The 14,631-nt window shown below is 38.3% G+C and overlaps 1 protein-coding gene across 1 annotated transcript in view; it reads right to left on the bottom strand.

The window, feature by feature from the left end:
* Nucleotides 1-14,631, bottom strand: part of COBL (cordon-bleu WH2 repeat protein) — a 161,146-nt gene that overhangs the window by 72,582 nt on the left and 73,933 nt on the right. Inside the window, exon 9 of the mRNA XM_084260031.1 lies at nucleotides 2,802-2,996. Within this exon, the coding sequence (XP_084116157.1) occupies nucleotides 2,802-2,996 (195 nt within the window). The remainder of the gene's footprint in view (nucleotides 1-2,801; nucleotides 2,997-14,631) is intronic.

Raw genomic sequence — 14,631 nt, 5'->3', positions numbered from 1 at the left:
AGAGGGAGCACTAGCTTTAAATTGACATGGAAGACTAATGATGCTGCACTAAAAAGTAATTAAAGTTACTGTAGGGTCCTGGCCCTCAAGGAGGTAAATCACTGTAGGCCCCACAGAAACAAAAGCTGCAGTATGGTAAAATCACATCACACTGATCCAGAAAAACAAGAGGAGAAAATTGAAATCTAAAGCATTAATTAAAACACCCCAGTCTTCATGCACGTAGAAATCCCTGATTACAGATACTAGGCTGGGAGATGAGACAGACATTCCTAAAGAATTATCTGTGCTGTAGCCCTGGAGCTTAACAATGGGTTAAAAAGAATGGGACTACTGCGTTGGAAAGTCAAACTACAGGTATTCATAACAGTTGCAGTATTGTCTCTTCTACACAACTTTGTGGAACCCGATAGTCAAAGAAGAAAAAACCTTCTGAAAGTTCAGAATACCACCTTTTTCATTTTCTATTAATGTGCTAGCTTCACTGGAAATAAACATGTTCCCCTTTTGCAGGATCTTCCTGTTAGTAACAGTTGCACATAAATAAAGTTTTCTAAACAAACATCTTATCTTTTTATGGAAGGAAGTCCATTAATAAGGAATTGACGTCCTTCCCTGAAAAAAAAGATCAGTGTTAATTCTTTCCCATAAACTGAAGAAATAAACTTACACCCTGAGACTTTTTACTCTATTTTCACAGCAAATTGGAGAGTCTGTGCATAGATAAAATGGAACTGTTTGCATTTTCTTATAAACAACATCCCTGTTGCTACCTTGCCACATAATACTGATTAATCAATCTTTTCCCTTGGTTTTTGATTGCTTCATGGAATTTGTGCTTCATTTCAACTGTACCCCACACATTCTTGATCGAACTACAAGGCAGCCTGTGAGCAGCTTCCAGCCTGGCAGCTTTAGAAGCACGCTGAAACTGTTCAGCATTTTGACCTGTGCAAACATTTTCAGAGAGATGTCCTTTACCCAACAAACGAGGCCAAACAGGCTCTAGCAACTGTGCTCATGGTCTACTGTGCTCTTCGATGGTTTTGTCAGCTACACAAGACATTCCTATTGACCAAAACTAACTTTGTTATGGTAAATCCTCTGACGCAACCTTCATCTGTTTCCCTTCTTCAGAATAGCTTTTCCTTCAGCCTAAGAGTATTTGAAGTTGACACTGTACTGTGTGCTACGTGTGAGGAATAAATTAAATACTTTTCTCCTAATGGCTTCAGAAAGCAGCACTTTAATCTATTTGCAACAATGCTGAAAATAGACACGTTAACAAGTTTAAAGACAGCTTAGATTTTCAGTGGGGTTTGTGCAACACAATTTAAAAATCTCAGTGCCACACTGCACAGAGATAAGCCTAATGAGAATAGCAGAAAAATATAGTCTGTGATTACTACACTTTTATATATGTAATGCCACAGTATTTTGCATGTAAGGATCTATTAATATTAAACACGTGAAATGTTTAACTCTGGGTGACACAAGAAACCTCACCAAATTATTTAGAGTAGGAATTTCAAAAGGAAATTTTGAAAAAGAAAGCACACCAAATGTTGCAAGAAAACACTGTTTCTCTTCAGTTTTGTCTATGAACGCCTGCTTCTTCAAAGGCACCCATTCTCATTTTGGAAGATGATATATCCCTATGTTCAGCAGTCACACTGTTAGATACCCTAAGAATGCAAAAATAAGATTCCACAATCCTTTATCAAGACTGTGTCAACTTTGCTTACACAATGCTTCACTGGAGAAGGCTCTTAACGTATGCCTTAATGCAGATAAATAAAAAATTGACGGGGAGTGAGATTGAGCACCAGACTCCTCCTCCGCTGTACTGAACTCAAAGCTTCATTCCCGACTCCATTTTGCACTAATACAGTTTGCTTTCCAAAGATCAGTCTGCTGCAGAGCTGACAAGCTCTAAGCAGACACAATCAGTCCGCAGTACACAACTTGAAGGTACCAGTTCCTTGCATCCTTATTTGGCATCCATATACAGCTTTACATGCTTTTACATATTGTATTTAGAATGTTCTTTTCGTTTGATGGTGGAACCAGAAGTCTGAATGTGCTTGTGCATGTTTGGTAACATGCATACCTAGATGTCACTATAAAAATAAGAACAATTTCCTTTTCCCTTAACTCTATTCTTTTCAAAGGGTTAGGTCCTCAGAAAGGTCCCCCCTACTCCCCCCGCCCCATTTCTGTTTAATTCTCGATAGCTGTATTGCGGAACAGTGACCTTTTCTAAGAGCAAAAACAGAACACTGCTTTAAAAGGTCATATGGCACAACTCAGAGAGCAGAGCAGATCTTCTGGTATCCCACGGCAGCACTGCAAATAGGGATGCAAGTGACAGCCTGACAAGTATCAGGGCAAAACAGCACGCTGATAATTTTCATCAGTCTTTAGAACTGTCACCCATTTTCCAGACCTGCCGTGGTCAATACCGACACCTCGTCAGCCCACACCATTTCCAGCTTTTCTGCCTTTCATTTTCTTCTGCCTCCTTCTTTTAGCATGATGCCTCACAAAACTTTTCTGATGCAAAAGGATTCTTGACAAGGGAGAAAGCTTGGGGACGTCTAAAGAAAGCTCAGTAAATATGCACAGAACTCCCAAGACTTTTGATAAATCTGTGTTTTTAGGACTGCGAGTTTTGGTAAGCTGTGGTTAATGGCTATCCAACATATCTGTGAATTACTTCAGCTCTGGTGAATGAACTGATGGTAGCCATCATTATCTTTTCTCATAAAGCAAAGACGCCTGTTCCATGGTGTCACTGTTACCTGTGCTGCTGTCTTCTCTTGTCCGCTCATCGCCACGTTCTGCCCCGCAGGTGTCACCACTGGAGGAGGAGGTGCTCTGCGCTTCTTCACTTCGGGGTTTGCTGTCATTCCTGAGATGTTACCAAGGGACAGTGATGGGCCCAGGCTACTGGAACGAGAATTCACTGAAGGGGAATTTGGTGCTGTGGAAAAACCCTGTGAATGGATTAACATCTTGGATTAACATCACTTTTTAAAAACAATGGGAAAGAAAGAAGAAAAACAAGACACATCTGGTTACCGTTTAAACAACGGTATGAATAATCATGTCTGCTGCTCTGCCAAACTCGCTGAATTGCAAACTGTAACTTTTGGAAACTTCTAAAGGTCAACTGGAACAAAGCTTGCAGGCAATATTAATAAGTCAGGAGGCATGATGAGCACCTACTGCAGTTTAACAGTACTATTGATGGGAACACTACTGCTGTTTGCTATTTAACATAGAAGCTTCATCAAGACACATAATTACGGTTATCCAAATGCATTTGCAGTTGTATTTAAATTACAAGTAATACACATTTCTGAAAGCAAGATTTACTCTTAAATGAGAACACTGTATTAATTCACATGCTGTCTGTGTCCCTAGGCATGTCTATTTCATTATCAATCTGCCTGACTTACCGGAATCTTCACTGTAGATTTACATAAGAGCTACCATCAAACTATTTCCAATTTACATGCACAATCAAGCATAATCATTTACAAACTACCGAAAACAGACATTTAACCCGGTCAGAAGAAGTCCTATTGGCAGGCACCACTCTAGATTTTAACAGGCCCAGATGACAGGACAAGCAGAAACTGTAATTCTTTACTCTTAAAAATTACTTTAGCTCTCATTGTAAACAATAAAACCAATGGGAAAACTTTCACTTATTTCAGATCAAGGCCTTAATACATTTTTATATTAATAGGCAAACAGAAATATATTCAGTCATACAGTGGTAAATCCACAAATACAGAAGACCAGGAAACACGATTTCTTGAAAACAAGCATTTTTAATTTAGTTTTGACTCTTCAATTCAACATCATTAATTTTTTTAATCTGCTAATAAAGATCTTTTCACCTCAAATCCTGTAAGTCACATTTTATTAAGAGAAGCTTCCATATTAATTAGAAAATTTTGCTTTTTAATTAATTTATGAGATGGCCACTTCTCAGAAATGGCTTCTGTGAAATCACCACTGATTCCAATCCACCATGAGCTGGAGCAGGGTACCTATTCTGGATGCACAGGCTGATGACCATGGTTGGTAACGCTGCTCTCACAACAGAACAAACTACCACACTTGCAAAATTCACCCATCAAGGACACAAAGCCCTCAAGTGGAATTTTGTCCAAGACTACGGAGTATATATTGGCAAGAAACCACAAATCCCATCACTACCCAAATAAAAGAGGTAGTTCTTTGAACCTAAATTCTCCGATCTGGAAGGTGCTGGAAAATGCTTTGCCTCACCTATATGGCTGCCTCACCGTTGTGGTGGATTTCTCTAGAAGGGTAACTTGCAGTGAATTTGACTCGTGACATGGTATGATAATTCCTTTCCACAAGTGCTGAGAGCAATCTTAGGTAAAAATTAAAAACATGGGGCAGCAAGCTCAAAAAGACAATTAATTTAATTTTTGGGCTGCTGGAGAAGCACTGATGAAGCATATGGCGCTGAAGAACACCATACAAAAAGATGTATGTAATAAAGTTTCCTGACTGACTGGTAAAGTTCAATGTTCTACACAGTCTTGTGAAAGCAACTGAAAATGCCATATGCAGATAGCAAACTGACTGGTGTCTTGTCCCTCACTTACTACGCAAGCGGTAACGATCACTGACTTAAAACTACCAGCTAGAAGCTTCTGTCATCTTTTATGCTGCACACTGCCCAGCAGACTTCATCTTGAAATAGTGTATTTAGCACAAGCAGGGCATGTTATAGGATTTCTCTTATTGACCAGATTTTTACAGGAGGATTAAAGCAGTATTGGTCACGTCTTTGTCATGACCTGTTCTTCTGAACTGAACAGCATCAACAGCTTCTTCACCTTTCTAGCACACTGAAGAAAAACGCGTGAAGTGGAAGATGGGTTTTAAAAGATTAGGTCTAATCTTAAGAAGAAATCTACTCTTTGCTTGGCCTTTTATCTTGAGCAGTGGAAAAAAAATATTCCATATGTAACTCAGAAGTTCTAACTCATTCTCAGCACATAGTATACATGGTTCTATCAAACAGAGTTCTCCTTACTCCTAAAGAAATGACAGGGTTCACAGGGTGAAAGTAGTCTCTTTTCGCACTTTCATAAAATAATTTTAAAACGCATTCTATAGGAATGCTTTTGTGAGTTTCCTTGCTAGATAAAAAGGTTCAGAAAGTTTCTGAAGAGATTTAAAGATCTATACAAATAATAAACTCCTAAGACTTCCCTTGCAGCATTACAAATACAGGATACTGGTGAGAAGGTAGGATGTATCCAGTCCTAAATTAACACCCTTTTCAATTCTACCTCTAGTTCTTGCTGCTGAAGAGCTATCAGAATCCTTTTCCAGGAAACAGATCACTGAGAAGGAACACAGTGATGAACAACTAAACATTTTAAAACTTTTTTTTTGGAAAAAAAAAAAAACAACCCAGCTTGGATTTCCTAACAGAAGATACAGGGGGGAAAAAATCTAGTGCTTAGATCACACTATAAATAGTTTGTAATAAAAAGACTTTAATGAAAGAAAAAATAAAAACCTTGGGAATTCTTCTATGTTTTCTTTTCCAAGTCCAACCTTTATTTCAAGCCCATTATTTACTGAGTGAGCATTTCAAGAATGCTCATGTTAAGACTCTTCCCCTAAAATAAAAACTCACTGTGCTTCCAGGGGAATGGAATGAGGACAACTTCAAAGTAGTTCTGAAAGCCTCATCATTCAGCAACGAGAGCTCTGTCTGACTGGAGGCAGACCTTCAAGCTCTCCAACGTGCGTAGTCCTTTTCATCATTAGCTTTCAGAGAAAAAAACCCAACACCCTGGACACAAACCACTGACACAAGTGTTTTTGGCATCACATGTCTTTTGTTGTAAAATGTATCTAGAAAGACAATGCCTTACCCAGCTTTTATACTTCACGTTTTGTTAGACACAATGCAGTTTATTTCCAAATCACTGGATTTTGGAGGTTTGGTTTTCAGGCACATTAGCAAGGCAGCTATTAACAGCATATACTATTAATTAGACAAACTTGCAGGGGCCTGGTACATACATGATATTTGTCCAAACCATCCCTCGTTTCGTTTTATTTTAGTTTGTTATCAATGGATTGATTTCGGTGGAATTACTCAAATTAGAGCAGCCTAAGTGAGAGGAAAGCCAAGCTCAAATATTGCAGCCAATGTAGCTGGCTAAAAAACTTAAGACTTTTCCTTTGTTTCACCTGACAAACAGGTTAGCATGAATGTTTTGCTCTGAATCAAAATTATTTCCTACAATCTATGTTTTCTATCTTCCTTGCAGAAAATAAAAGAAAAAAGAAAAAAGGAAAAGAAAGAAAAATGTCAGAACCAGAAATGTCATGGCAATGAATTATATAAATAACTTTTAAAAATGCCTCCCAACTTGTACAGTCATAGCCTTTGGTGGACCACTAGCACTGGAGCATTTTGCTAGTAGTTTAAACAATTATGTAATGCAAACCAGCAAGAAGGTTTTTAATCTCGTCCCCCCCCCAACTTAAGCCAAAATAACCCCATCATGAACACAGATACACCAGCACAGGTGAACAGTCAAACTAGACTCTATTCAAGCAAAAGTCTTGAACATACACTCAACCACAACCATGGACTAAGGCCCATTTCAATTCCATGAAGTAAATGTTGCAAGGAAGCAAGGAATAGCTGGAGCAACTACATATGGTGCCATCAGGTCTCATGGATACCTTGTTTCATGCTGTAGTCTCCAGCTAGACTTTTCCCTCATTAAACTTCTGAACTAATGAACTTTCTTTTTGTCTAACATAGAAGAAGCTTTCTTAGCGGGTAAGCAGCTTAATTTTAGTTGTTATTGTTTTGTGGGTTTTTTTTCTACTAGTTATTCTAGTTGGAATTTAGCTTTCAAGGGTGAAGAAGGGTTTTTAAATACACAAAAACATGAAGGCTCAGAGTAACCTGTTGACTTTGTCATACCAATCCCATTTTCAAAAGACCCTGAGGAGTCAACTTTCTACAAGACTACTGAGCCTAAAGCAGAGGCCAGTCTGTGTTCCAAGGTCATCAACACACAATGCAATTATAAAGTGTCTTCTGCAAAATAATCCTTTTTCACGGATGAGTATCTTATGGATACTTCTGAAAATTTTAATGTTAAGATTAATAAAATATTGTAAGGTTAATCTATTAAAATGTAACTGTACTGCCATGAGAATGTTGTTTTACAAAAATAGACGTGTATAAAAAGGGAAATAAGCTTATGTTTGTTTTCAAAAGATATCCCTCATATACAACTCTCTTACCCAAAGCCCTGTTATTAGCATTTCCTTCATTTTCTGATGACAGTAAGTGGCATTTAAAGGTCAGCAAGGAAGAGACTGCAGCTTGCCTGTGAGAGTGATCTGACTTCCCGTTCCCTGTCCACACCGGTCAATAAAAATTTTTCAAAATGTCAAGTTCTTTTCTTGTGAGGCTGCTACAGCCAGGCCTTTCTTCCGCAGCTCCCTGCCAAGACTCACATATTCCAGCTCCCAGTCTTGTTACGCAATTTCCTTCTGAGAAGCCGTTAAATCAAAGGTAATCAATGGAGCTGTTTTTAAGCACTCGACGTACCAGATGTATCAGCAAAAAATAAGGGGGGGTTATTTTTTTCCAAAACAAGAGACAAAAAATAAACATAAAAATATCATAAAGGAAGCAACCTTTTCGCAAGCGCACCGTGGGTAAATACGAAAGGTAGGACTTGGAACTGGCAGACAAACCCATCTACCCAGCGAGAGCAAGAATAGCTCTGCCTGGTGGACACTTAAAGACCATTAACACAAACATGGATTTACTGAATGACACCATAACTGATTGCCATTCACTATTTAAAACACTAGACAGGTTATCACAGAATCGTAGGGGTTGGAAGGGACCTCAAGAGATCATCAAGTCCAACCCCCCTGCCAAAGCAGCTCCCTAGGACAGGTCACACAGATAGGCATCCAGATGGGTCTTGAATATCTCCAGAGAAGGAGACTCCACAACCCCCCTGGGCAGCCTGTCCCAGGGCTCTGTCACCCTCACTGTGAAATGTCAGACCTACAGCACAAATGCAAGTCAGAGGCTGCCTTCCTTGATGCAATACTGAAATTCCTTACACCAGCACTAAACGTGACACCACCAAAACTGAATTAATCCAAACTCCTGCTTCAAAACCAAAGCATAATGCAGAGCTCATGAGAATGCTCACAGACATAGTTTAAAAGAAGAAAAAAAAAACCCAAACAACAAAACAAAATAAAAATTGTAAATTCTCAGATTTTCCTTTTTAACCAGAGACATTGATTACAGTTTGTTTGTTGTACTCCCTGAAGCACTTGTGATTGTGGTACCTGCATACAGTCTGCAGCCAGAAAGGGAAAATAATGAACCTTTTCCTGCTCTGAATAGAAAAAAGAAAAAAAGAAGTGCATTTTAATGCAGCTTAGTTTATGTTGATGTACTATCTCGTTCCATTTTCCTATTGGAAATGATCTGGTCACCCAGAGACGGAACTATTTATTTCTACAACAGTAGCTTGTGCAGGCAGTACTATGTTGATTTTTTTATGTCTGGTGAGTAGGCTTTCAAGGTTTTACTGTGAAAGTTTTGTCTTGTACTTTGAAGTCTGTACAACTACAACACTATCTTATGTTTGTTTAAGTCTATTTTAGTACTTAGCTAGCAATTCCAGATCTTGTGGTCAGGACCCATTTGGTGGACACCAGAACTCAGCCAGAATTAGAAACGCTTGAGAGCTTTCTCTCTCCTGTGCTCCTGCCAGTTCTCCCTCGCTGTGGCACTCCACATGCCTTTTATTTTAGCAGTTTGTTGATCAGAAATTGTAGCGCTGTCAGGTGGAAAGAGGTCACCTCCTTTACAAAGTCATCCATCTCCCAGAACTTAAGTAGCATGACTGATGTGTCCCTGCAGAGGTTACTAAAACCTTCCTACAGGACACAGGCACACATCAATCACAGTTTTGCTGTTTTATTGCTTAACTATCATCATTATCATTAGAATTTTTTTCCTTGTACCTTTAACTGTGATTTCCCTTCCTAGAAGTTTATCTGATTACTTCTTGTCCTCACTTGGGTAAGGTTATGCGATGTAAAGTATCTCTATGTCTCTAGAACTAGGAGCACAAGCCTGGTTTCCACCTCCATCTGATTTACATTCACTTTGCACCTCCTGTGGCATCCAATCTCTTTCCCTTTAGAGAAGCTGAACAACCACCCAAGGGAAGGAACTAGAAAAGTGGAAGCCTCCAGGAGAAAAACTTTCTGAAACAGGGAGAAGATTCACTGTTTGTGAATTTCAAAGCAGGGAGCAAGTGTGGGTATTAACTTGAGCCCCTCCCCACTGAGGACAAAGAGGGTGCCCAACCAGAAAGAGCTTCAAAGAATCTTCTTTAGCTTTTGTTGTACTTCTTGTGTGTGAAGCAATATTCAAAACTCATTTTCTGTCAAACTACCAAATACTGAATGAATATTGCAAAAATAGTAAATAAGTTGATTACTTTTTTATGCACAAATATTTTACTTGGATGATTGGGAATATAAATTTTTTACTTGAATCAATATTAGTTTAGAAAACATGGATTGGGAATACCTGCATTCTAGCTAAACATGAACATGACCATAAATTCTTGCAAGTATAAAGAATCAGGTTCAGTAAAACCAACCCTAGCTGCTAGTATCAGTCACCTATCCTACCACCACCCTCAGTATTCAGCCAGTCCGAGATTACAAATTTAATCTCAATTCTTCAAAAGCAAATAAACCACTATGGCACATATAAGCAGCAGAATATAGATGTATGAACTGAACAATGAATATATAATATTCAGGCAACTTAGAGACTGTCAAACCATTCATACTTTTTCACACTTTCATGATAGATATGATTTCTCACTGCTTTGAAAATAGAAGCATTAGAATCACCTCTGGTGATTTAAAATTCAATATATTTCTTCTAATTAACTTCTGTGTTTCAATGTTTCACTCTTCAGATCTTCCCAAGTCACACTACTCTTTATGCCTAACAAAATCTTTGTCTCTTACCACTACACAGTCACTCATGTCAATCTGTGGAAGTCTCCCTGGTAGCATGAAGAAGACAGTCACAGCATTGAGGGAAATGCATGCAACGATCTTTTTTTTCCCCATCACATCAATACATGCAGAAAAGGGAAGACAAGCCAACTTGACTGACACCTGCGTGCTTGTATCATCTCAACTGTTTAAGTGACAGCGTGATTCAAATAAATTCATAGCTTTTAAAAAAAGTAGCACCCCAAGAGAATTAGCAGAAATAACCTCTCTCGATGGGACAGTAGACAATACCTTTCCTGAATGGTGGCACAAAAGAAAAGGAGGCAGAGCCATGTCTGAACGATTTAGAAGGTGGAAGCAGGCAGCACCCTGCCCGGTGCTAATGAGATGACTGGTGTGTCTAAATCAGTGTTTGGAAGGCACACATAAATCATCTGTGTCCTCTCCTATCAAACTGCACACTGAAGTCATTGCAGTGACCAGCGAGCATGTATCCCATGGACCTTGTGAATCAGAGCTGGGGAACTTGTTAAAAAAATAGAGAAACACATCTTTGACTTGGAGCTCGTGGCATTGACCAGCCAGCCTCAACTCAACACAGTGAAAATGCACTTGCTGGGCACCCTTCTAATGCATAATTTAATTTCTGTCACAGCGCGTCCTGTGAAGGATGAAAAACTGTTTTTGCTGAAATCTGAAACTATTTATACACAAATGAAAGAGACCTAGGGTGCTAAACATTCTTCTGCAGATAAACGCAGCTGGCAAAGCAAGTAGGTGTGTACGTTCAATAAAGCAAACTCACACAGCTCATAACCACAACACCTATATATTTTCCACTTAATATTCCAGGCATTACTCCACCTAATTTTCTGCTTTCCAACAGATTCTCAATTTCTGGAAATACAGCTAAAAAAGCTATGAAACATAAAATTATTAGACAATACTTCAACTTTGCTATACATCCAATGACATCCATTAAATAGCCACAAGCTTCAGGATATGTGACTTCTTGGTATCTTTCTAAGTGGATATACTAAAATCACCACGCTTTTTAAAAAACAACATATGCATGTCCAACCCCTTAAAATGACACATTAAGGTGACAGACACATCACAGAGAAGTCACAGACATATATTATATGCACAAGCTTTCAGAACATGCCAACTTCCTTCACACTCTTGTGCTATGCACCTGATACCGTCAGGCTAAATGAAAGCGTGTGCTTTTTTTGAGTTTCTGGGTGACAGATGCATTTTGAATACCCCTAGAAGATAAATATTCTTGCTTTTGGTTTAGGTATGTAAACCCTAGTGAGACAAGACCATCGTTACCAGAGCACAGAAAACACTTCTGCATTGGGTAATTTCCATGCTACTTAGTAGTTTAATGGAAATGTTCCTGTCTGCCACTCACTACCTGGTGAGAGGTGGGACTGCAGGCTGCAGACACAGGCTGCAGGGAACTCCAAAGTCAGGCTGAACTGTGGGTGACAGTCTGGGATGCCGGCAGAGGCTCGGGATAACATCTGTTTGCACTTCATACAAGTGCAGACCTTCAGAAGTGGAAAACTTTGTGTCTCGTTTGCTAGAAACGCTGTGGGTTTTGAGAGGTTTTTTTTTTTTCTTCTTCTTCTTTTTATATTGTTTTGAGAAAATCCCAGAATCAATTTATATATAAAATGCACCCTCTCAAGGCTGATTTACATCTTTCTGGTTAGACTGCTAAAAAATTACCTTACACAAGTCTAACCTTTTTTTTTGTCACAGCACTCTGTCAAAATGTGTCAGTCTACAAAAAAGACAACTGCATTTTGAAAAGATGTTTTCATAACTATTGAAAATACAAATATGTAAATATGTAAAGGCAATATGGGAAGAAAGATTAAATTCAAAATATTCCCACAAGGGAATGGCTAACAAAAAATAGGCAGTCAGTAAATGCAGCTATTCACATAACTTACAATTTTTTTGATAGCTATGTGCATAGGTAAGTGCATCATTACCTGATTTTTGTCACATACTATGCCAGACAAACAAACAAATAAACAAACAAAAAAAACACCAAACAAAAAAAAAGAGAAGAGCTTATCTGTAAAGAAAATGGAAGGGTTATCTGTTTCAGATGAAATATCTCATCAGATGAGGACAGAAGATGGGCTTGTAACAAGGGATGTGCATGGAGTTCAGTGAATTATAAAAGGAAATGGGAAAAACCACGGAAAAGACTACAAGTCTCTTTGGGATATTTGACCAAGCAGTAGAAAAGCACAAAAGAAACAAGTAGGAAAGAACACAGGAAGAAGCGAGGAGAGAAGCAAAACCACAGTTGTTATTGTGAAAAATGAAGTGAACGCATTCAACGTATTTGACCAGAGAGGAAGCCCTTGCAGAAACTCAAAGGCAAAAATCTGGAAAAGGAGAGGAGCAAAGCAAAAAGCAGAAATCTTCAATGATAACAGAGTACTGCCTCATTTCCTGGGGAAGGAACAACAAACTAAGGAGAATGTGCATGAGAGAAACTGTGTTCTGCAAGAAAACTCAATGATTGCTCACGTTAGCCCAAAAGATGCTCACGCGTCATGAAGACAGTGGGAGAATGTCATGTGAACAGGCTTCAAACTGGTAATGATTCTGTACTGCATGGAAAGGGGATTAAAACAGAGATTTGTGTAATAAATACTTATGTGGTAAGGATTTAATGCATACAAAGACATGGAATGAGGCAGAATAGAATATTTAAAGCTACCAAGAGAGATTGAAAAGCCAATGACAGACCCTAATGGAAAAATCTATTTTAAAGAAATCGGAAGAAGAAAAAGGGGAAAATTCACATGGACTCCAATATTCAATTCAATCCCAGTATAGAGAGAAGAGAGAAAAAAATCAAGCCAGAATGAAAATAAGGACAAAAACATTTGAAGAGAGGCCATTTACACTTGGCCTCTGAAAACCATTAGTAGATCTAGTGAGAGCGATCCTGGAAATGAATGGAAAAAGCTAAACTTTTGTAAGTCTGGTTTCTCCTTCCACTTACAGGTTTGCACTATGTGAAAAAGAGAGTAGCTCAATCAAATAGTGTTGAACAACCAAGTGGAAAATCAAAATCTGTCTTTATTAATGGTCTGGCAAAGGGCTTCAGGAAACTGGGGAGTTCAAAAGTTCAGAGACCAACAACAGCAAAAGAGATTTTTTTTTTTTTCATAATTTCCACTGGTGTTAAGCATTCATTAATCAAAAATAACCAAAAAAGGAAGAGAGGTCTTTAGCTCAATGAATTCATCACTGCAGTAACAGTTTATTTTCTCAAGGCTTACTAATTCCTTTAAATCAATCAACCAATGTGTTTGGTTCACGGAAGACAGGAGTCGGTGTATTTGTGAAATGTCCTTCTGAAATTCAAAATATTTTTAAAAACTTCTGAGAAGAACTTCTGCTTCAATAAATTTTTTCAACATACAGGAACTATCAAACCACTAGAGTTGATTATCTTCAATATATTTTCATTGTAGATATGCCAATTTATACTGGAGGAGGAGATGGAAACTTCACATAAAAAATACAATTTTAAAAATATCTGCTCTAATGTTTGTAGAGCCGATTTTTACGGTGACTAGAATTATGAATGGAATATTTCCTGGCATGAGGGGGTTGGGTGTGTAATCATTTAGTTTTGAAGAAATATGTTGTCCTTATACAAGTTTTCCAGAGACAAGAAACATTAATGAACAATTCTCATTATCCTTCAGTGTCTGATGACACATATAAATTAACCCCTCTGAAAATGTCTTCTTACTATAGCTATTGATGAATGGAGAAAATCTGTATTGAAATTCAAAGGCAAATTTTCACCAAGATCTGCAGAACTTCTCTAAAGTCCAAGGCGTTGCTGTGATTTACTCAAGCTCAGGGAACTGACTTCTAGCTCCAGTCCCTATAATCCAATTCCCACGCAAATACTTCGTTAATTTAGAATGAAGTTGTGCAACTACTTTTTCCTTTGAAGTCTATGGCAACTGTAGGTGTTTAGCTAGAGGGAGACAAATAAAATCATCCAACTGTCAAAGCAAATTTTCAAAAAGGAAGCTTTACACTTTTTAATGATAAAACACTGCCAAAAATATTACTGAAAAACAATGCAACCTCTGAAGATTTAAAAACTTAAATTAGAAGAACAAATCAGCTTTTGAACTCTGAAATTAGTGCAAATCTTAACACAGATCCTAATTACAGAGTCACTAAGAGGATTCTAGCAACATGAATCAGAATTCAACAGCCAGGAATGTTACTGGTTCAATTAGCTCTTTCAGATGTCCGGTTGTGCACATGTGCATGGACATAACCTGTGTGTGTACATAAGTGTCCCTACATTCAAACACAGTACGTGTGCACACAGAATTTACTACTTCAAAATGTATTACTTCACTGAGTGCAACAGCCCGAGTCTGAAACCCTAAGGAGCAGCATAGGCAAGTCCCCAACCTCAGCCTCCATGCTGAGAATTTCTGGCAGCAGGTAACAGCA

Source organism: Gallinula chloropus (assembly GCF_964237585.1).
Source record: "Gallinula chloropus genome assembly, chromosome: 2".
NCBI classification, from domain to species: Eukaryota; Metazoa; Chordata; class Aves; order Gruiformes; family Rallidae; genus Gallinula; species Gallinula chloropus.
The sequence above is the reverse complement of the archived record's forward strand: the minus strand, read 5'-3'. Positions and strand labels throughout refer to the sequence as shown.